Source organism: Hyperolius riggenbachi, chromosome 2 (assembly GCF_040937935.1).
Source record: "Hyperolius riggenbachi isolate aHypRig1 chromosome 2, aHypRig1.pri, whole genome shotgun sequence".
Lineage (NCBI taxonomy): Eukaryota > Metazoa > Chordata > Amphibia > Anura > Hyperoliidae > Hyperolius > Hyperolius riggenbachi.
Genome location: NC_090647.1, coordinates 399,576,669 through 399,600,172, shown reverse-complemented (window position 1 = coordinate 399,600,172; position 23,504 = coordinate 399,576,669). Strand labels below are relative to the sequence as shown.

At 45.3% G+C, this 23,504-nt stretch overlaps 1 protein-coding gene across 2 annotated transcripts in view; it reads right to left on the bottom strand.

Moving 5' to 3' along the window:
• LOC137546849 (C4b-binding protein alpha chain-like) overlaps positions 1-23,504 on the bottom strand; it is an 865,201-nt gene that overhangs the window by 50,514 nt on the left and 791,183 nt on the right. For both annotated transcript variants that reach the window (XM_068269787.1, XM_068269786.1), the window contains exon 16: positions 13,449-13,484. In XM_068269787.1, coding sequence (XP_068125888.1) covers positions 13,449-13,484 — 36 coding nt within the window. The remainder of the gene's footprint in view (positions 1-13,448; positions 13,485-23,504) is intronic.

The following is a 23,504-nucleotide window of genomic DNA, read 5'->3' as shown; positions in this document are numbered from 1 at the left end:
AACAGTTGGCAAATATCACGTATGGCCCAGCCTGTCAGATGATTCCGGTCCTGCTGTGTCTCCGACCGTTTTCCAGATGTACATGCAAAAAAAGGGGATACACTCTATGGTATAGTATGTTTGAGGACCAACACCCCAAAGTGAACCACACACAACCTGAATAAAGTGACCCAGCACCTGGTTATCTTCCTCATCCACAGTATATAGAAGTACTAGCCTCTTACCAACTGCTATGGCTGATCCAGCTTGACCAGCATGCACGCTTATTGAACATCTTTTTCTTCCACAGCATCCATATAGCAGCAACACCTTAGGCTCAAACAAACACTAGCATAGCGTAATACTGTTTTATTTTCCGTAAAAAGGTTTAAAATTGCACTTACAAAGTTGCCGATAAAAATGCGCATATCAGTTACAATCCACGTGGTCTGGCGTCGGAAGGAGACGCCAGACCACGTGGATTGTAACTGATATGCGCATTTTTATCGGCAACTTTGTAAGTGCAATTTTAAACCTTTTTACGGAAAATAAAACAGTATTACGCTATGCTAGTGTTTGTTTGAGCCTAAGGTGTTGCTGCTATATGGATGCTGTGGAAGAAAAAGATGTTCAATAAGCGTGCATGCTGGTCAAGCTGGATCAGCCATAGCAGTTGGTAAGAGGCTAGTACTTCTATATACTGTGGATGAGGAAGATAACCAGGTGCTGGGTCACTTTATTCAGGTTGTGTGTGGTTCACTTTGGGGTGTTGGTCCTCAAACATACTATACCATAGAGTGTATCCCCTTTTTTTGCATGTACATCTGGAAAACGGTCAGAGACACAGCAGGACCGGAATCATCTGACAGGCTGGGCCATACGTGATATTTGCCAACTGTTGTGATTGGCAACTCAGTTTGGTGAGCACATATATTGCCTCTATGAGGATAAAGCATGCTGTTATAGGAATTTTTCCCTGATCCAAACAACGCCTATATTTGGGACCTGAGAACTAGGACTTTTTTGTGTTGATGAGTTTATTGAAAAGATCATACTGTGTGCTTAAAATCATCATTACAGATTGGACTATTGTTGTTCCCAGAGTGGAACGGTGGGAGGATTATATAAGAACCTGTTAGATCCCTGTTTTGAAATATCTGGGACCATTAGTATATATTTTAATGTGAGTAGCAGATAATATTCTGGAGTACTGACACATTGGATAGACCTGTTGAGCGCTATTATCTTACTTAAACAAACATTTTTTAAGGGTATACACCCCTGCTGATTGAGAGCGCACCAGGCAGACCGGTTCATGTTCTATTAATATTCTGTGAGGAGTGCATTGGTCACCCCAACCCCATATTAACCACGTAGTGATCGCAACGACAGACACCAGAGAACTGACCAGCACCCAGTATATATACTCTAGAGCTCTCCAGCGCCTCCCCTAAGTGCTGGACCAATGAAGGTTGCTGAATTTGTCAGCTGACCAGCTTGGTCAGCTGACCCCCTTCTGACTGCCATAAAGGCCCTGCCTCTCTGCGCGCACGCGCGTCCTTCTAAACCAATGTGGACTATCAGTCCCAGCCACACCAGTCATGTTTTGTAATGTTTCTGCTGTGTTGGCTGCGGAAACCGCCGCACCGGTGTCTGTGCGTGCGGCGTTTTCTCCGCATTCCACATTGCTGAAAGGAGCAGGACTATGCGTGCAATTCGCCGCTTTGGACGCGGAATCCGCCGCCCTGTTAGAACATGCGGCGGTTTCCCCGCGCTCCGCCTGCGCGCCAGCTGCCCTGTAGAACGCGGAGTCAGCCGCCTCACTCTGAGTCTTAGCGGCGGCTTTTCCGCGTTTCCTCACACAGGACAGTTGGGAATAGCGTTTGTCATTGATATGCTAAACAATTTCCCTGAAGAGAGAGTCCCACCCATATTCTTTGGGGTTAGCATGGGATGTTAGTTTAATGGATCAGGGGACATTTTGCACCAGAGAGGTAGAATCCTGGGATACATCAGATAGCACCCGGGGAACTCTCTCTGATAAAAGGGTGATGGGACTAAAAAGTAGGTCATTCAACAATTAGGCACATTGGGACAGCAGAATGTGGGTACCCAGTATCATCTGAACATGGTTTTGGGAACAGCTAGCGCACAACACCTATAAGGTTCAGGGGTACACTCAAAGGCACATTCAAACCTCCTTTACAACTGAGACTTGACCAGGAGAGATTTATCGATTTTCCTGGGGAGGGATCTTTTGCATGTCTTACACCATGACCTGCGAGGTCAGCATTTTGTTGCTCGACGGAGAAGTAAAACAAGTGGACTTGTCATCATGCTGGCAATTTGCAGATAAGTACCTGTGTTTGCAGCCAGGACAGGTCAGATTTAGTGATGAAGCCTGCTGGCTTAATAGCACCGAATGCACAGCAGCCATTCAAAAGATCCGCCCTGAAGCCAAACCAATGTTTCCAGTGGCTGAAGGAAAAGGTTTTTTTTTAACATGATGTCCACGGACACATTCATTGTACATTTTCATAATTGTTCAGACAAGTTTGATCTTACAAGGGGGACGTACTGTGTAACACACCAGGGCTTCATTCACAAAGCGGTGCTAACCTACTTAGCACGTCTAAAGTCTTTAGACGCGCTAACCAGGGTGCTAAGTAGGTTAGCACCGGATTTCTCAATCAGATCGCGCGCTAACTTTGCGCGCGTAAAGTTTTACTTTCCAACCAGCAGGTGGAGCTGTGGAGTACAGAGGAACAAGTCCTCTGTACAACCACAGATGCCAGATAGGAATTGCACGACGTGAAGCAGCACTGGGCAATATAAACAGGGTAACAACTCAATAGAGAGCAAGAACAGAGACAGACTATGTGAATGTCTACCAATGTAGTCGCCACTTGGCGACAGTAGACATATAACAATAGAACAGACCAGAGTGAGAAAGCCAATCGCAAGAGAGGCGATAGCTATCAGAAACACAAGACAGAGCAAAGACAGAGCGTGAATTGAGTAAAGGAAGACACAGCAAATACTACAATCCGAACACTAAGGAAAATAACAAATGAACTAACTAAACGTGGTCACTGCACGATATTTTGTCACTGTTGCGCTTCTCGTGTGTGTTAATAGCACGGTCACCGAACGAGAAGCGCAACAGTGACAAAACGTACCAACCCTGACTCACAGATGAACACGGAAAACAAAGACAAACAGATAGCGGGAACGCTTGCAAATCAGTTGCCTAACACCAGACAACAGCAAGCGTTCGATCCAGACAAAACAGACTGATGGTGTAACCAGTAACAACCGCTGCCAAGGTTAGACTCCAAGACTCAGACAAGGGAGATCACCCACCTCTAGAGCTAGGGCGTATGCAAACAAGGAACAGGACTGAACGATTCACTATCAGCCACCTCTGGAGATAGTGCAATCGCAAGGACAGGACAAAACAAGACTAGGCATTACAAATAATTCACAAAACTGTCTGCACTAGTAGGAGTGCAAAATACACTCCTCAAGAATTAACTACACTAGGATATTTTAGCAACAAGATACAAGGAGACTGAGGCTCTAAGGTCAGTCTTACAAAACAGAACCTATGACGAGCGGGGAGCACAGCAGGAAGCAAGTCTTTATGCTGAGGTCATCCACTGGGAGTGGACATGCAAATTCCCACACAGGTGAATGGTAATCAGTCACAAGCTGACAGCAGGAAAAGGCAGACAAAACTATGCAACCTGCATGAAGGGAATTGCAGCTCAGCTACAACAGGCAATGTTTGAATTCACAAGAGCAGTCCAAGCTGCCATGAACTGCATAGCAATTGCAGATGGAATCAACACTAAACCACTTCCCGACCGCCGTATATACAATTGGCGGCAGGGAAGTGGACCCCGCAAGGACCGCCGTATAGACAAATGGCAGCGGTCCTTTTACGGGCATGGGCGGCGCGATCGCGTCATTCGTAAAGCGATCGGCCGCCGGGGACTGGCTCCGCCCATCTCGCGCTGTAACCCGCCGGCTGTTCGGAAGCACCGGCGGGTTACTAGCACCCGGATCGCCACATACAAAGTGTTTAATACACTTTGTATTGTATACAAAGTGTATTATACAGGCTGCCTCCTGCCCTGGTGGAGGGACCACCAGGGCAGGCTGCAGCCACCCTATGTTGCACCCAAGCACACTGATTTCCCCCCCCCCCCGCCCCCTGATCGCCCACAGCACCCCTCAGACCCCCCTGCCCACCCCCCAGTTTGCACCCAATCACCCCCCTTATCACCCATCAATCACTCCCTGTCACTATCTGTCAACGCTATTTTTTTTATGCCCCTAAACTGCCCCCTGCTCCCTCCTGATCACCCCCCACCCCTCAGATTCTCCCCAGACCCCCCCCCCCCCCCGTGTACTGTATGCATCTATCCCCCTGATCACCTGTCAATCACCCATCAATCAGCCCCTGTCACTGCCACCCATCAATCAGCCCCTAACCTGCCCCTTGCGGGCAATCTGATCACCCACCCACACCAATAGATCGCCCGCAGATCCGACGTCAGATCACCTCCCAAGTGCAGTGTTTACATCTGTTCTCTACCCTAAACACCCACTAATTACCCATCAATCACCCCCTATCACCACCTGTCACTGTTACCCATCAGATCAGACCCTAATCTGCCCCTTGCGGGCACCCAATCACCCGCCTACACGCTCAGATTGCTCTCAGACCCCCCCTTATCAATTCGCCAGCGCAATATTTACATCTGTTCTTACCTGTAATAACCCACTGATCACCTGTCAATCACCCATCAATCACCCCCTGTCACTGCCACCCATCAATCAGCCCCTAACCTGCCCCTTGCGGGCAATCTGATCACCCACCCACACCAATAGATCGCCCGCAGATCCGACGTCAGATCACCTCCCAAGTGCATTGTTTACATCTGTTCTCTACCCTAAACACCCACTAATTACCCATCAATAACCCCCTGTCACTGCTACCTATCAGATTAGACCCCTATCTGCCCCTAGGGCACTCAATCACCCGCCCACACCCTCAGAACGCCTTCAGACCCCAGGTCTGATTACCTCGCCATTGCATTGCTTGCATCTATTCCCCCCTCTAATCACACCTTGAGACACCCATCAATCACCTCCTGTCACCCCCTAGCACACCTACCCATCAGATCAGGCCCTAATTTGCCTCGTGCGGGCTCCTGATCACTCGGCCTGACCCTCAGATCCCCCTCAGACCCCCTTCCGATCACCTCCCCAGTGCATTGATTGCATCTATTTTCCCCTCTAACCACCCCCTGAGACACCCATCAATCACCTCCTGTCACCCCCCTAGCACTCCTATCCATCAGGCCCAATACAACCTGTCATCTAAAAGGCCACCCTGATTATGACCGGTTCCACAAAATTCGCCCCCTCATAGACCACCTGTCATCAAAATTTGCAGATGCTTATACCCCTGAACAGTCATTTTGAGACATTTGGTTTCCAGACTACTCACGGTTTTGGGCCCGTAAAATGCCAGGGCGGTATAGGAACACCACAAGTGACCCCATTTTAGAAAGAAAGACACCCCAAGGTATTCTGTTAGGCGTATGACGAGTGCATAGAAGATTTTATTTTTTGTCAAAAGTTAGCGGAAATTGATTTTTATTGTTTTTTTTTTTCACAAATTGTCATTTTTCACTAACTTGTGACAAAAAATAAAATCTTCTATGAACTGGCCATACACCTAACGGAATACCTTTGGGTGTCTTCTTACTAAAATGGGGTCACTTGTGGGGATCCTATACTGCCCTGGCATTTTAGGGGCCCTAAACCGTGAGGAGTAGTCTAGAAAACAAATGCCTCAAAATGACTTGTGAATAGGACGTTGGGCCCCTTAGCGCACCTAGGCTGCAAAAAAGTGTCACACATGTGATACCGCCGTACTCAGGAAAAGTAGTATAATGTGTTTTGGGGTGTATTTTTACACATACCCATGCTGAGTGGGAGAAATCTCTCTGTAAATGGACAATTGTGTGTAAAAAAAAATCAAACAATTGTCATTTACAGAGATATTTCTCCCACCCAGCATGGGTATGTGTAAAAATACACCCCAAAACAAATTATACTACTTCTCCTGAGTACGGCGGTACCACATGTGTGGCACTTTTTTACACCCTAAGTGCACTAAGGGGGCCAAAGTCCAATGAGTACTTTTAGGATTTCACATGTCATTTTGCGACATTTGGATTTCAAGACTACTCCTCACGGTTTAGGGCCCCTAAAATGCCAGGGCAGTATAGGAACCCCACAAATGACCTCATTCTAGAAAGAAGACACCCAAAGGTATTCCGTTAGGAGTATGGTGAGTTCATAGAAGATTTTATTTTTTGTCATAAGTTAGCGGAAAATGACACTTTATGAAAAAAAACAATTAAAATCAATTTCCACTAACTTGCGACAAAAAAATAAAATCTTCTATGAACTCACCATACTCCTAACGGAATACCTTGGGGTGTCTCCTTTCTAAAATGGGGTCATTAGTGGGGTTCCTATACTGCCCTGGCATTTTAGGGGCCCTAAACCGTGAGGAGTAGTCTTGAAACAAAAATGACCTGTGAAATCCTAAAGGTACTCATTGGACTTTGGGCCCCTTAGCGCAGTTAGGGTGCAAAAAAGTGCCACACATGTGGTATCGCCGTACTCAGGAGAAGTAGTATAATGTGTTTTGGGGTGTATTTTTACACATACCCATGCTGAGTAGGAGAAATATCTCTGTAAATGGACAATTCTGTGTTCAAAAAAAATCAAACAATTGTCCATTTACAGAGATATTTCTCCCACCCAGCATGGGTATGTGTAAAAATACACCCCAAAACACATTATACTACTTCTCCTGAGTACGGAAATACCACATGTGTGGCACTTTTTTGCAGCCTAACTGCGCTAAGGGGCCCAAAGTCCAATGAGCACCTTTAGGCTTTACAGGGGTGCTTACAATTTAGCACCCCCCAAAATGTCAGGACAGTAAACACACCCCACAAATGACCCCATTTTAGAAAGTAGACACTTCAAGGTATTCAGAGAGGGGCATGGTGAGTCCGTGGCAGATTTCATTTTTTTTTTGTCGCAAGTTAGAAGAAATGGAAATTTTTTTTTTTTTGTCACAAAGTGTCATTTTCTGCTTACTTGTGACAAAAAATAATATCTTCTATGAACTCACTATGCCTCTCAGTGAATACTTTGGGATGTCTTCTTTCCAAAATGGGATCATTTGGGGGGTATTTATACTATCCTGGAATTCTAGCCCCTCATGAAACATGTCAGGTGCTCAGAAAAGTCAGAGATGCTGGAAAATGGGAAAATTCACTTTTTGCACCATAGTTTGTAAACGCTATAACTTTCACCCAAACCAATAAATATAGGCTGAATGTTTGTTTTTTTAATCAAAAACATGTTTGTCCACATTTTTCACGCTGCATGTATACAGAAATTTTACTTTATTTGAAAAATGTCAGCACATAAAGTTAAAAAAATCATTTTTTTGCCAAAATTCATGTCTTTTTTGATGAATATAATAAAAAGTAAAAATCGCAGCAGCAATCAAATAGCACCAAAAGAAAGCTGTATTAGTGACAAGAAAAGGAGCCAAAATTCATTTAGGTGGTAGGTTGTATGAGCGAGCAATAAACCGTGAAAGCTGCAGTGGTCTGAATGGAAAAAAAGTGCCTGGTCCTTAAGGGGGGTAAAGCCCATGGTCCTCAAGTGGTTAATGTGAGTGCAAGCAAAGCAATGCAAGCAAATGCATGTAAAGAAATCGGAACTGCTTGGCTGCAGTACAACTGCAGCCAGCAGTACATGCTGCAGAAGCGAGCATGACAGTTAAACATAACACTAAATTAGAGGTGATATTTCACCATGATCAAGGAGAGCTGACAAAGGTTGAACACAAATATAACCAGGTGAGTTCCAGTCTGACCTGGTGGAGAAGGTTTCTGGCAATATTCCAGGGGCATTCAGACTGGGCCTCCGCAGTTCAAACCTTTTCCCTGCACCCACTGGTCATAGTGATGGGGATTACAATCATATGCACAGGTGAGTTTGTGTTTAAAATTACGCAAGCAAACATGGGTAGAGGATTGGTGTCAAGTACACAATTTCACAAGCCTATATTTTCAAGCTAAGCCACATAATACAAGGTTTCAGCGGTACCTATGGGACGGAGCTGATTGTATAAAGGTGGTTTTCTAGAACAGTGGTTCCCAACCTTTTCCGGCCCGGGGAACACTTTCTGACCATATTTTTCTCCGGGGAACGGCGGGGGGCGCGCGGGTGTTTGCGCGACCTAGTGGACAGTGCCGTGTGTAGCAGGCTATGGGGGGGGCTGGGGTGCGGCTGCATAGCTAGCATAGTTGCCCCAGTATAGGGAGTTTAGTTGCCCCAGTATGGTTAGTATAGTTACCCCAGTATAGCTAGTATAGTCCCAGTATGGATAGGTAGTGCCCCAGTATAGGTAGGTAGTGCCCGGTATAGCTACTATAGTGCCCAGATAGCTAGTATAGTGCCCAGATAGCTAGTATGGTGCCCAGCATAGCTAGCATAGTGCCCAGTATAGGTAGGTAGTGCCCCAGTATAGCTAGTATAGTTGCCCCCAGTGTAGCTAGTTTAGTTGCCCCCAGTGTAGCTAGTTTAGTTGCCCCCAGTATAGCTAGTTTAATTGCCCCCAGTATAGCTAGTTTAATTGCCCCCAGTATAGCTAGTTTAGTTGCCCCCAGTGTAGCTAGTTTAGTTGCCCCCAGTGTAGCTAGTTTAGTTGCCCCCAGTGTAGCTAGTTTAGTTGCCCCCAGTATAGCTAGTTTAATTGCCCCCAGTATAGCTAGTTTAATTGCCCCAGTATAGCTAGTTTAGTTGCCCCCAGTATAACTAGTTTAGTTGCCCCCAGTATAGCTAGTACAGTTGCCCCCAGTATAGATGCCCAGGAGGGGGGAAGTAGCGCTAGAAGGAGGGGCAGTGGAGGCAGCGGTGGGGAGGGGGGAAATATCCCCCCCCTCCCTTACCTGGGACCCCTCCTTCTGCCTCTCTCCCCCTCCATTTATCGGTGGCAAGTGCGGGGCGGCTCGGCGGCGGGGAGACATGCGCAGACTTACCACTTCTGCGTTCCAAGCGCCGGCAGCGTCATGTCGTCAGATCTCCGCCTTCAATGCCGCCCACTGTGCTTCCTGATTAGCGGAAGCACAGTGGGCGGCATTGAAGGCGGAGATCTGACGACATGACGCTGCCGGCGCTTGGAACGCGGAAGTGGTGAGTAATTCTCCGCGTGCCTCCCCGCCGCCGACCCCGCACTTGCCACCCATAAATGGAGGGGGAGAGAGGCAGAAGGAGGGGTCCCAGGTGAGGGAGGGGGGGGATATTTCCCCCCTCCCCACCGCTGCCTCCACTGCCCCTCCTTCTAGCGCTGCTTTCCCCCTCCTGCGTTCTACATACAGTAGGAACGCACGGCACACCAGGCAACATGCCGCGGCACACTAGTGTGCCGCGGCACAGCGGTTGGGAAACGCTGTTCTAGAAGACCCCTAGCACTGTTCCGTCGCTTTGGGTACAAACAAGTTTTCCTTTTCCATGGTCAAGTGGAGTATGTAAGGGATACGCCTGTGACGAGAATGCTGAGCGGAGAATGGAATGAGGGCTTAGAAGAAGGGCCTTCCCAGAGAGACTAGAGGTCTTGCTCTCCCTCCCAGGGACATTCACCTAGAGCAGAGTGTGTTTGGAAACGAGCATGGAAGGGTGAAACATAACAAAAACAAGCCCATATGTACCGTCTGAATCCTAATGGAGAAACCCACATCTCAAGTCATTTCAGGGGGCTGTTAGAATGTAAGTATACTTGAATTCTAGCCTCAGGTACTGAAGTCTAGTAAAGACTTGAGATACAGGGTCTCTTTAAGCAGAGTTTCTCGGAGAGAAATGATGCAGTCAGTTACCCGGAACATGTGCCTCTAGAAGGCCACATAAGCAAATAACATATACATTCTTACAAGGTCAAATGTGCATGAACATTTGGTGTAACTTAAATATCATAAATATGCAACATTTCACTTAAATAGGCAGAGTTCCCTCACCTGGCTTCTGTTTTATCCTCGGCTGGGGGTTATGCTGTGATGCTGGGCTGCCTGGCCTGATGCTGTGCTGGCTGGCAGTTATACTAAGGTCTGGCTGGTAGTGATATTGTGCTAGCCTGGCTGGTGATGATTTTGTGCTAGCCTTGCGGGCGTTATGCTGCAGCGATGCTGGCCTGGCTTGTGGTGATGCTGGCTGGGCTGGGGGCGATGTTGAGCTCAGTGCTGGCAGGCATACTGTGTGGAGATCCTGGTGTGCCCACCGGCAGCAGGGTCAGATTTGTACATTTTACCACACAAGGACATTAAGTTATGGCTATGGTAGGGATTGTTTTGTGAGATCCTCTGAAGAAAGTCAGTGACATGACTATGTACTCTGTAAAGTGTTGCAAATGATATAAGTGCTATAATAATACATAATAAAAATAATATGTTAGGACATTAGGTTATGACTATGGTAGGGATTATATTGTGAGCTCCTCTGGGGACAGTCAGTGACATGACTATGAACTCTGTAAAGTTCTGCAGAAGATGTCAGTGCTATATAAATACATAATAATAATAATAATATGGTAGGACATTAGACTATAACTAGAAAGGGTACAAAATGGGAGAGGAACAAAAAGGAGTGAGATGGCAGCATGGGCGTAACAATAGCCCCCAGTGCCCACTGTTCCCGGAGGGCTGGGTTCTCCATGGTTACCATGCAGAAAGCAGCGGAGTTCTATACATTACCTGCTCCAGGCTGCAGGACATGGCCCGTTAACTCTTCTTCCATTTTACTAATCGCCGCAGTGTGCAGCCAATTACCATGTGGCACGCGATAACATGCATCAAAAGCAGCATTGTGATTGGCTGCACGGTAACATTAAAGAGGAGAGAATAGCGCCTGTCCTGCAGCCAGGAGCAGGTAATGTATAATGTGCCACTGCTCCTCTGCGTACATGGGGAGAGAAGGAAATGGGACCTACTTTTTTGGGGGCAGGGAGTAGAATTCGAAGCTACTGCCACCTGGGAGGCCATTGGGGAATTTTGCTGGGGAGCCTGGAGGACTGTAGATATACCCCTGAGCACCACAAGCAGGCACACCGGACGCCCATATCACGGGCACGCCTGACAAAATCCAGGGCTAGGGCCGCGGATCTAAGCCCCTAGCAACCCGCTTGTACATTGACAACGTCCTCCTTGTCTGGAGGGGAACCGATCGTCGTTATCGTTAAAGGATTTAATTACTGATTTAAACTGTAATGAAATAAATATCAAGCTTCCATATAATATGAGTCCTAAAGAGATTAGTAGTAGCAGTAGGGTATCCACCCTAAATGGTATCATCCTGATTTAAAACTTCTTGCTAAAGAGATTACCTTCCTCCATTTTAATATAAAGATAATATATTTAATATACAGATAGAAGGACATAGGTTAAGTACATTTAGGAAGTCAACTGCAGGGATTACTTACCTGCATTTTAAGAGTTTCCATCACAATAGTCAAAAGAATGGAATTCCGGTTGGCCAATATCTTTGCCTAAGGCGCAATTGTGATAATTTGGAAACTTTTTAAATGCTGGCCTGTGAATTGCCTCAGCATTTTTGATAAAGGAAATATCCTAAGGATTTATTATGGAAGGGGTATGAACTTATAATACAGAGAGAAGTGAGCTTTTGAAAAGGAAACCGAAAAAAGTTGGCAACTCAAGGGGTCTGGTGGACACTCCCAGGATAGTCACCAGGTTTAAGTTACACTGAGGTCAGCTGAGGACTGTGATGCAAAAGCATTGGAAGGTACTAACAATGGATCCTGTGTTAGCAGGAATTGTAGGTGACAGGCATCTGCTGATGGCCAGTAGGGTCCCAAGCCTGAGGCACCATCTAGTTAAATCTGATGTTGGAGAGAATACCAACAAAGTTCCCATTCAGACTGGGTTGGCAAAATGACTTAAAAAAAAAATCGAAGAATTCCATAAAGAATGGAATGTTTCCCTGAGGGAAATGCCATGTATGCAAACATGTAGACCATTCTAACACTCTTTATGACTCTGCAGGAACCAAAACATATGAGTTCATGACTTCATCAATTGCAGGGTGAAATGAGCACTGTATATGTTTGCCCATGTAGGAGGCTGTATGTGTGGAAGATACAATATTTACACAGAGGTCTGCACACCTTAATAAATAGCTGTAGCAATATTGCTTAGATATGGGGTGCTAAGTCTACAAATCAGGCTCACATATTGTATGGCCTTACAATACCAAAATATATCCAAAATGACTCGCACACCAGCCAAATAAATGCAAAAAAGATTTTATATTCAAATAGAGTCCATAAAAAGTAACAGCTTTAAATAGTCACAAAAATTAGCATATAAGCACACATCACAGCAAGTGAAAAATAGCAGCAGATCTGCACAAGGAGTCACATGTCAAATGCATATATAGGTAATAAGCAGAATAGTGAACTATGCAGCAACAAAATGCCTGATGCAATGAATCAAAAACAGTGACCCCATAGTGTAATGGTATATGACTGCTCACAGCAGCCAGAAGGTTCTCAACCTATATACTCTCTGACGAAGGATTGCTTCCGAAACAGCGAGTTGTCAGGGTATATACCATTACACTATGGGGTCATTGTTTTTGATTGATTGCATCAGGCATTTTGTTGCTGCATAGTTCACTATTCTGCTTATTACCTATGTATGCATTTGACATGTGACTCCTTGCGTAGATCTGCTGCTATTTTTCACTTGCTGCGATGTGTGCTTATATGCTAATTTTTGTGACTGTTTAAAGCTGTTACTTTTTATGGACTATTTGAATACAAACCTTTTTTGCATTTATTTGGCTGGTGTGTGAGCCATTTTGTATATATATTTGTATGTGGGGAAGACCCAGGGAAAGTTAAGAGACAGAATAAGGGAGCATTTTTACGTGATATTGAGGATAAAAAATAAAAAATCCAAATAGCATCCCATTTGTCATATACCAGGATTGTGACCCAGGTGTTTTGAGGTTTAAAGGTCTTTTGAAGCTGGACAGACCATTAAGGGGTGGGGACAGAGATAACTTTCTACTTTGGCTGGAGACTCTACTTCTAATACAGCAAAGACTACACTAATTTTGGCTTTCAGAAACAGCAATGGTGTAGTGTTGCAAAGATAAAAAGATACCCAGAATCCATGGTGTTGTATCATACAAAATTCCACAGAAATCTCACAACTTAGTAAATGATACATGACCTTCAGAAGAGATGATATAGTGTATACATTTTTGTCCTGACAATACCCCTTTTTGGCCATTGTCATAAGGAAAATATGACACAGAAATGGAAACAAAACAACTATTCAACTTACCAATGATCATTCCAACATGAGGATGTTTTGGAACACCTAATTAAAACAAAATGTAGTATATTTTAACAAATAGCATCAGGCAGGAAAATATACAGTTGAAATATCTGCAATAAATTTCCGGTTAAAAGATTGGTATAGGAATGAGTACATTAGTACAGTATAAACCACTTCTGGATCACAGGTTTTTCCGCCTTCAGGACCAGAGCAATTTCATTCGCCAATACCTTTATTGCTACTTATCACACTGACATGATCTATATATTATTTTTTGCAGGACAAACTAGGCTTTCTCTGGGCAGTACTTTTTGCTAACCATTATTTTATGTATATGTATTTTGCAAGGAAGTAGAAAAAAATGAAAAAAAAAAAATCACCATTCTCAGCTTTCAGCCATTGTAGTTTAAAAATAAAATGTGCTCTTGATGATGAAACAGACATTTTTTTTTTGCTAATTTCTCCTGGTTATTACAACGTTTAAATTGTGTCCCTAGTACAATGTATGGCAATAATATTTTATTTGGAAATAAAGGTGTCTATTTTTCCGTTTAGTGTTTTTTGTATTATAATAATTATTCCAAGACTTTAATTACAAAATCCACAGTAATGACATACATATTAACAAATTCCCCAAGGTAGCAATTTATATATATTTCTTTTTAATGATGTATTTTTTTTTACAAGTGTTTTATTTTGGTAACTATGGGGTGGGGAGGAAGGGGTTAAAAATATATTAAAAAAAACAACTATTTAATTATCCTATGGGTTAGTATATTAGACTGTTTTTGGATGTATTTTTACTTTTTGGCCACACGATATGGAGTTCTGTTTTGAATAAATCTCACACAGAACGAAGTGTTTACATTTTGTTTCTGCCGGGATTTTTTTCAATCAACACTGCAGGAGGCTGTGAGTCATCGCAGCCTCAGTGATCGGGTATCCCGATCACAGAGGAACGGGATAGCGGCGATTTCGGACGGGAGAAGTGCGGCGATGGTAAACAAACGTACTGCAGAAGCTTATTTACTGCAGGGGAGTAAAAAAGCGTCTGCAGAATCCTGAAGTGGTTAATACAATACAATAACATTTGTAAAGCACTTTTCTCCCATAGGACTCAAAGTACATACAGTAGATCTGCCTCAGATCAATGTATGGTTGCAGTTTACATTTGAATATTATTGTATACAGCATGTATGTAAATATATACACTGTATAGCCATGTTGAAGTCCTGACCACCGCGGTAAACCAACTTTCCGCGGCAGTTTTGAACCAACAGACCCAGATATGTCAGATATTTGGGGCTATTCAGGAACTTCAATCAGTGCGATCTCCTCTTAGCACAGACATACGTACGCCTGTACCTGAAAGGTTTTCTGGCGACAGATCTGACTTTCGGAACTTTAGAAATAGAGTGTTATCATACTTTGAGTTAAGGCCTAACTCGTCTGGAACCGTGGCACAGAGAATTACATTCATTAAGACTCTGTTGTCAGGGGATTCCTAGACCTGGGCATATGGTCTTCCTGTTGGGCATCAGGCCCTGACCTCTGTGGATGAATTTTTTGAGGCTATGGCTATGATTTACGATGACCCGGACATTGCCTCGACTTCTGAACGGAAGCTCAAGCTTCTGCGTCAAGGTAAAGGACCGGTAGAGAATTATGCTGCAGAGTTCAGGAGGTGGGCAGTCTCGGCTAGATGGGACGCATTTGCCCTCCTGGACTGTTTTTTGGCCGGATTGTCAGATACTATTCATGAGGTAATGATGGGCCATCCTGAGCCCGAATCATTGGATGAGTGTAACGATCGGTGTAACACAGAGAGGATCTGATTATTGTTGATCTGCAGTATCACCAAAAATACAGATATATACCTGATTATTGACGATCTGCAGTATCACCAATAATCAGATATATTACTAACCTCTGAACACCTGAGAGATATGAGTGTTTGGTGCAACAATAATACTTTGAGAACAATATCAGGAGGACAGGTACAAAGGCAGTAAAGAATACTGCTAGAGTATGAGTACCTTTCAGCAGCCTGAGAATCTCCCGCAGGGAGGAGTCAGACTGGGAGAGGAAGGATCAGAGCGTGAGTGACACCAATAGGAGGATGTCACTGACTGATCTGTGAACTATATCTTAACCTCCCTGGCGGTGCATTTCTGTCAGGAATTATGAGCCAAAAGCGGTACATTTATTCCAAGAATTTTAGGCCTTCAATTTTTCAGTCATAACTCACCCAAATATGTCTGGTAGACATTCTGCATATAAATAGAAGAATGGAACACAAATTTGTTGATTTAATTAAATTTATGAATAAACTTTAAAAATTGTGAAACTGTACAAATAAGTCAGACAGAAAGTAGTGAAAATCCAGACAAAAAATGGTAACTCTTTTTATATATAGTGTCATCCTGTGCTTTCAAATTAGCTTATCTGCCATCTCTGCCTTGGCAGTCCGGTGACACGGGAGAGATCAAATTCTGTGTTTATAGGGAAATGAGGAGAAATTAGACACACTAATATATATATATATATATATATATATATATATATATATATATATATATATATATCATATATATATATATATACATACATATATACAGTATATATATATATATACACACACACACACACACATATATATATATATATATATATATATACATATATACAGTATATATATGTATATACAGTATATATATGTATACACGTATATACACGTATATACAGTATATATATGTATACACTTGTATATATGTATATACATATACAGTATACACGTATATACATATACAGTATATATACACACAGTATATACGTATATATATATATATATATATATATATATATATATATATACAGTATATACGTATATACATATACAGTATATACGTATATACACACAGTATATACGTATATATACAGTATATATGTATATTCACACAGTATATACATATATATACAGTATATATGTATATACACACAGTATATACATATATATACAGTATATATGTATATAGGAATGCAGATTGGCTTTTATTTATGTATTTTTTCTTCTGCCCTGTGCGACTCTTCAGGGCCACCTTAAATTTTTGTCCCGCCCCGTGATGTCACGCCGCGCTCTGATTGGCCGCCGGGTCCCCGGAACAAGAACGGGGCTGTGGGGATCCCGGCGGCCAGCAATGCAGGAGTAAAGGCCGGGGAAGGCGGAGGAGAGCCGGGGGAGATGGTGGAGTCCCACTGCACAGCAGCGATCGCGCGCGGGACTCCAAAAAAGCAGGGAATTCCTTAGCACGACCTGAGCTCAGGCTTACCGCTGGCTGCTCATCTCTCCCAGCCCGAGGTCAGGTCGGGCTTACCGCCAGGGAGGTTAACTGAGGAGATAGCTCTCAAGGTCGGACAAGCCAGGTCGGCAACACACGGACATACAAAGTACAAAGACAGGAGGCTGATTCGGTAATCCTAAGGCAAGCAGGGTTTGGCAACAGAGTATCAAAAATAGCGAAGTACCGAATCAGTGAACAGAAGAGTGGTCAGAAAAGCAGAAAGTCATAACAGATAATAAACAATGCCCAGTCTTGGGTGTGAGGTCCTTGATCATCAACACCCTGGAACTAGTCTGAGGTATAACAGAATGATAACACAAATCCCTAATCTTGGGTGTGAGGTCCTTGATCATCAACACCCTGGAACTAGTCTGAAGTATAACAGAATGATAACACAAGTCCCTAATCTTGGGTGTGAGGTCCTTGATCATCAACACCCTGGAACTAGTCTGAAGTATAACAGAATGATAACACAAGTCCCTAATCTTGGGTGTGAGGTCCTTGATCATCAACACCCTGGAACTAGTCTGAGGTATAACAGAATGTAAACACAGATTCTGACAATAAGGTCTGAGTGCTACCACGTAGTGATCGCAACGGCAGACAACCAGCGAATGACCAGCACCCAGTATATATAGCCCAGCGCTCTCCAGCGCCTCCCCTAAGTGCTGGACCAATGGGAACTGGTACAATCATCAGCTGACTTGCTTGGTCAGCTGACTCCCTTCTAGCTGTCATAAAAGTTCTGCCTCTCAGCGCGCACGCGATCCTTCTGAACCTGTGTGGACTATCAGTCCCAGCCACACCAGACATGTCTTGCGTACCACCCGCTGCGCTGGACGCGGAGCCAGCCGCACCGCTATCAAGGCATGCGGCGGTTTCTCCGCGTTCAGCCATACTGGCAGATGTAGGCCTACGCATGCAAACCGCCACGTTGGATGCAGAATCAGCCGCCTTGTTCTGAGCACACGCGGTGGTTTTTCCGCGTTTTCTCACAATGAGGCAATTTCTTTGGCTATACAGATAGATCGCCGTTTGCGCCACCAGAGACAGGTTCGTGGTAGAGTGGCCAGAAGGTCTATCTTACGCGACTCTTCTCGGTCTCCCTCACCCCCAGGCGAACCTATGCAAATTGGGTACACAAGGCTGAGTCTGGGGAAGAGGAGTCACAGGAGCCCAAAGAAGAACGCTTTATATGGGTCCTCTAGACCAGACCAATGCTACCACCTGGGGGGAGTCAGGTGAGCAGGGTTCATCTCTGAACGATGGTCGGCTGATCCTTCCTTGTTCGGTTACGTGGGAAGGTCGGACAAAGTCCGCAGAAGCCATGGTGGACTCGGGTTCAGCAGCGAACCTCATAGATTACGATTTTGCTAAAAGCTTGGGGATACCTTTATCCGCACCCGACCTGCAGATTTCGGTCACCGCGGTGGATGACTCTCCATTGCGCAGTGCCCAGTTTCTTTCCCAAACCCCCCTACTGTCATGTTGTTTAGGGGCAGTGCATGAAGAGAGTTTACAGTTCCTGGTCCTGCCGATGAAGGGCTCTGCTGTTGTTCTCGGTATGCCCTGGTTATGGCTTCACTCGCCGCTGAACTGGTCAGCCCATTGTCAGGAGCACTGTTTAAAGAGGGGTGAGGCGGATAATACCAAGATACAGGTCGCAGGAAAGACAGGACAGTGTACAGATATTTCTAACGGATCCTGTTCCTCACGGTTACCTCTCATGCATGAATCAGATTGCAAAAGCGCCAAAGCAGACATTTTAGACAGGGGTTTTGGGCCCAAAATATTTCTATCACCGAAAAAACAAGCTGACAAAAAATAATTTCAGGTGCCCCTGCTCAAGCCAGCAGTGCAGGTGGATTCCACTCCCTCCCACCCTGTGTTGATTGATGACCGGCCTGAGTATGAGATAAAAAGGGAATTCTCTAACTTACATCCTGGAAAGTCAGGAAGGAGATGTCCGGAGTCCACTCCTCAGGGGGTGGGGGGGTACTGTGAGAAAATGCGGAAAAGCCGCCGCGTGTGCTGAAAGCAAGGCGGCTGATTCCGCGTCCAACGCGGCGGTTTGCACGTGTAGGCACGCGTCTGGTAGTGTGGCGGAATGCGGAAAAGCCGCCGCATGTTCTAACAGCAAAGCGCCTGTTTCCGCGTCCAAGGTGGCGGTTTGTACGCAGCAGCGTGCCTTTGGAGTGGCTAGGTCTGTTAATCCACATAGATGGATGAAGAGCATCGCGCGCGCGGGCCAGAAGTCAGGACCTTTATACCAGCAGAAGTGTCAGCTGATCAAGACGATCAGCTGATTCCTGCTGGACTCATGATTGGCTGAGTGGCTCGGGCGGGGCAGCAGAGTTCAGCTACTATATATTCTGCTTGCTTGTCAGTTGCTGGTTGTCTGCCATTGCAAACACTTTGTGGAAGCATTCAGACCATAGTCAGATCCTTACAGTGTGCTTCAACCAGGTGGACCTGGGAATTCACACTGAGCCAGATTACCTTGTACTGTTTATTGTTAGACCAGTTCCAGGGTGTTGAGATCAAGGCCCTCACACCCCAGACTAGGAATACTGTGTATCTTCTGTGTATTCTCTGTAACGATTGTGGAATTCTCTCCATGATCAGCGCACAAGACGTGCGCTGACACTGCGGAAATCCTCCACAAGCGTGTAATTTGAGGGAACCCAGCAAAAGGTGCAATGCACCTGTAGAGGGAAATTCCTGTCGGCAGGTGGAGCTGTGGAGTGCAGAGGAACAGCTCCTCTGCCCTGCCACAGACGCAAGACAGGAATTGCATGAAGGGAAGAAACACAGGGCAAGATAGCCCTGAAGGAGAAAGAACAAAGCGACAGAGGGTATGTGTGTGCACCAATCTAGTCGCCAACCCGCGACAGTGCATACACAACCATGAAGAACAGGAGAGAAGGCAATTGCCAGAGATGGCGATTGCTAACAGCGACACAAGACTGAATAAGCACAGATGAGGAATGTATGTATGTCCACCAATCTAGCCGCCACCCTGCGACGGCGGACACACAACAAAGGAAACCAAGTGAGAACGCAATCGCAAGAGAAGCGATTGCGAAAGAGAATGAGCACAGGGACAGATTGTATGTGTGTGCACCAAACTAGTCGCCAACCCGCGACGGTGCATACACAACAGCAGATATGAAGTAGGAACGCAATCGCGAGAGAGGCGATTGCCAGAGGTGACACAAGGCTACAGCAAGGCAGAGCACGAGAGTAGCAAAGGCACAGCAAAAAATACAATGAGGAGATAAGGAAAATAACAAACGCTAAATAAACGCGAACACCGCACTCATTCACAACAGTGCACGCGTTTATGCGCGGTCTCCGCGTGATAAGCACAACAGAGACAAGCACACCTAACTAACCACCGACAGACAAACATGAAACAGAGGACGCGAGCGCTTGCTTAACGGTTACCTCACCGAGCCTCCAGCAAGCGTTCGTAGCAGACAAGACTGATACACGAAAACCGGAATAAATGAGAGATAGGATCCACAGCACTAGCGCAAGAGGCTAGTGCGATCCAGGAAGACAGAACAGAAGGATCCACAGCACTAGCGCAAGGCGAGTGCGATCCAGGCAAGACAGATCAGAAGGATCCACAGCACTAGCGCAAGGCGAGTGCGATCCAAGCAAGACAGATCAGATGAGATAGCTGGTAGCAACCGCTGCTCCAGCTATACTCCAAGAACAACAGATCAGAACTACTTCCTGTCGACCACCACTGGGACAGGACAATCGCAACAGACAAACAAAACAGATATGCAATCCTAATTGCACTAGGGAACCTGCCTAGTGCAGTCCCAGGAATTACTCTAAGCTTATCTTTAAACAAAGAGCAAGGCTGACACTCCAGGAGAGTTACACAGGACTAACCCTTATGACCAGCCCAGATCTGTGATATCACATGGTATATGTAATTCAGTAAGGAGTTCATTGGGCAAGACTCCCTAACACTGCTACTGCCTACTGAGTGCGCTCTAGTGGCTGCCTCGCAAGCGCTTTGAGTCCGACAGGAGAAAGGCGCTATACAAATACTGCCATTATTATTATATATAGAGCAAGCCTACAAAGGATGTGGCTAGGCAATCTGCATGACAAACGTATGCAAATTCCTCAGCAGCAAGCTGCCAAACTGACAAAAGGTCTCTCTTCCAGAGACCTGCAGAATTCAGACCTGAACAGTGGTCAAAAGGCTGCCTGCCTGCGCAGGCAGCCGAGGTGATCCTCACATTCTCTAGCATAGTTCCAGGGTGTTGAAATCAAGGCCCTCACAACCAAGACTAGGGAACTGTATTGTCTTTGTGTTATATTCCAGACTAGTTCCAGGGTGTTGATGATCACGGACCTCACACCCAAGACTAGGGAATTATATTATCATTTATGTTATGCTCCAGACTAGTTCCAGGGTGTTGTGACTACGGACCTCACACCCCAGACTAGGATTGTGCTATTACTGTATTACGTTAGCCCAGTCCAGGGCAATACCTTTCATATTAGCTGCAGGGCTTCCTGCAACTCAGCCTCGGTCCCTTGCCCAGGGGTCCACAGGCTTCTGGAATATCACCCACAGTCAGGGGTGAATTCCTCAGGAGTCTTAGGCCGCCAGCTCCTCTGGTGGTCTCCACTCAGAGTTGTTACTGTTACACCAAACACTCTCACTATTCTGGTGTCCAGAGGTTAGCAATACATCTGTATTATCGCTGATTCTGCAGATCATCGATAATCAGGCGTATATCTGCATTCTTGGTGGTACTGCAGATCGCCAATAATCAGATTCTCTCTGCGTGCTGACACCAATCGTTACACATTCTTGTTTAGTGTTTCACGTATTGTAAATTTGCTAACATGGATGTAAGCATATGCCAGAGACTTTTCTAAGTCTTTAGAGTACACTCTAGGATTCTTCTTTACCTCATTAAGCATTCCACGCTGCGCTCTTGCATTCATCTTTACAGGATGGCCACTCCTAGGGAGAGTAGCAGCAGTGCTGAACTTTCTCCATTCATTGAAATTTTCTTACTGTTGACTGATGAACTGCAAGGCTTTTGGAGATACTTTTATAACCCTTTTCAGCTTAACCTCCCCGGCGTTCTATTGAGATCGCCAGGGAGGCTGCGGGAGGGTTTTTTTTTAATTAAAAAAAAACTATTTCATGCAGCCAACTGAAAGTTGGCTGCATGAAAGCCCACTAGAGGGCGCTCCGGAGGCGTTCTTCCGATCGCCTCCGGCGCCCAGAATAAACAAGGAAGGCCGCAATGAGCGGCCTTCCTTGTTTTGCTTAGATCGTCGCCATAGCGACGAGCGGAGTGACGTCATGGACGTCAGCCGACGTCCTGACATCAGCCGCCTCCGATCCAGCCCTTAGCGCTGGCCGGAACTTTTTGGTCCGGCTGCGCAGGGCTCAGGCGGCTAGGGGGGCCCTCTTTCGCCGCTGCTCGCGGCGGCGATCAGGCAGCACACGCGGCTGGCAAAGTGCTGGCTGCGTGTGCTGCACTTTATTTGAAGAAAATCGGCCCAGCAGGGCCTGAGCGGCAGCCTCCGGCAGTGATGGACGAGCTGAGCTCGTCCATACCGCTCAGGAGGTTAATGCATGTCAACAATTCTTAATTATTATTTCTTATTCCTGTCTCACGAGATTGCAAATGCAGCCAACAGACCTGCCCAACTTTTCCGCATGGTTGACAATCTCTGTAATCCATCTTGCTTGAAATCCAGCATCAGACATTCACAGGACCTGTGCGAGAAATTTGCCCACATCTTCTCAAAGCTATATAATGGATGTAAAAATAGCTTGTCTGATTTCAAGGTTATCACTGAAAAAGACATCTTGGATATCCTCTCAAACCTTCGCCAGAGCACCTGCGATCTGGACCATGGCCTCACTAAGTTCATGTTGAAATGCTCTAAGCTATTTACACCGACATACCACAAAACAAAGTCAACAATTCCTTACAAGAATAGTGATTTCCCGCTTGTCTGAAAGAAGCAATCGTCAGGTGACTACTCAGGAACCTATCCCTAGACCCAGATGCTCTTAATAGTTACAGACTTTTCTCAAACCTCCCCATTCTGGGGGAAATTATTGAAAAGGCTGTCTACCTCCAACTTGAAGCCAGGCTCTCCAGAAACCGCATCCTTGACCCTCTTCAATCTCGCTTCAGGAAATATCCCAGCTGTGAAACAACCCTCACCCACATTTGCAATGATCTGCTCATGGCAAAGGCCAATGTTCTATCCTGATTTTGCTCGACCTCTCAGCGACTTTTGACACAGTTGATCATGAAATCTTGCTTTAAAGAGTAACTGTCGGGCATAAAATCAATTCTTTATTTTTATCTGGTAAACAAGTAATAAGCAGGGATGCTCGGATAGTACTTTTTAAAATCCGAATTGATCCGGATCCGTGAATGTAGATATCCGGACGCATTATCCGCGAATATCAGACCTATCTGGATAAACAAACCAGAAGTGCCTTTCAAAATGCTTTAAAAATGTTTTTAACCTTCAAAAACACCTTCTATCCTCTTACAATCCACCTCTACCCTCTTCCCTCCTTCCCTCTCCTCTTCTCTCTCTGATTTTGTCTTCCAGGGATTTGTAGGCTGTCAAAAGCAAGCTCACATACACTGGCCAGGAATCGAACCCAGCTCAACTAACATTAAAGGTTGAAGCCAGCCATTTCACTCAT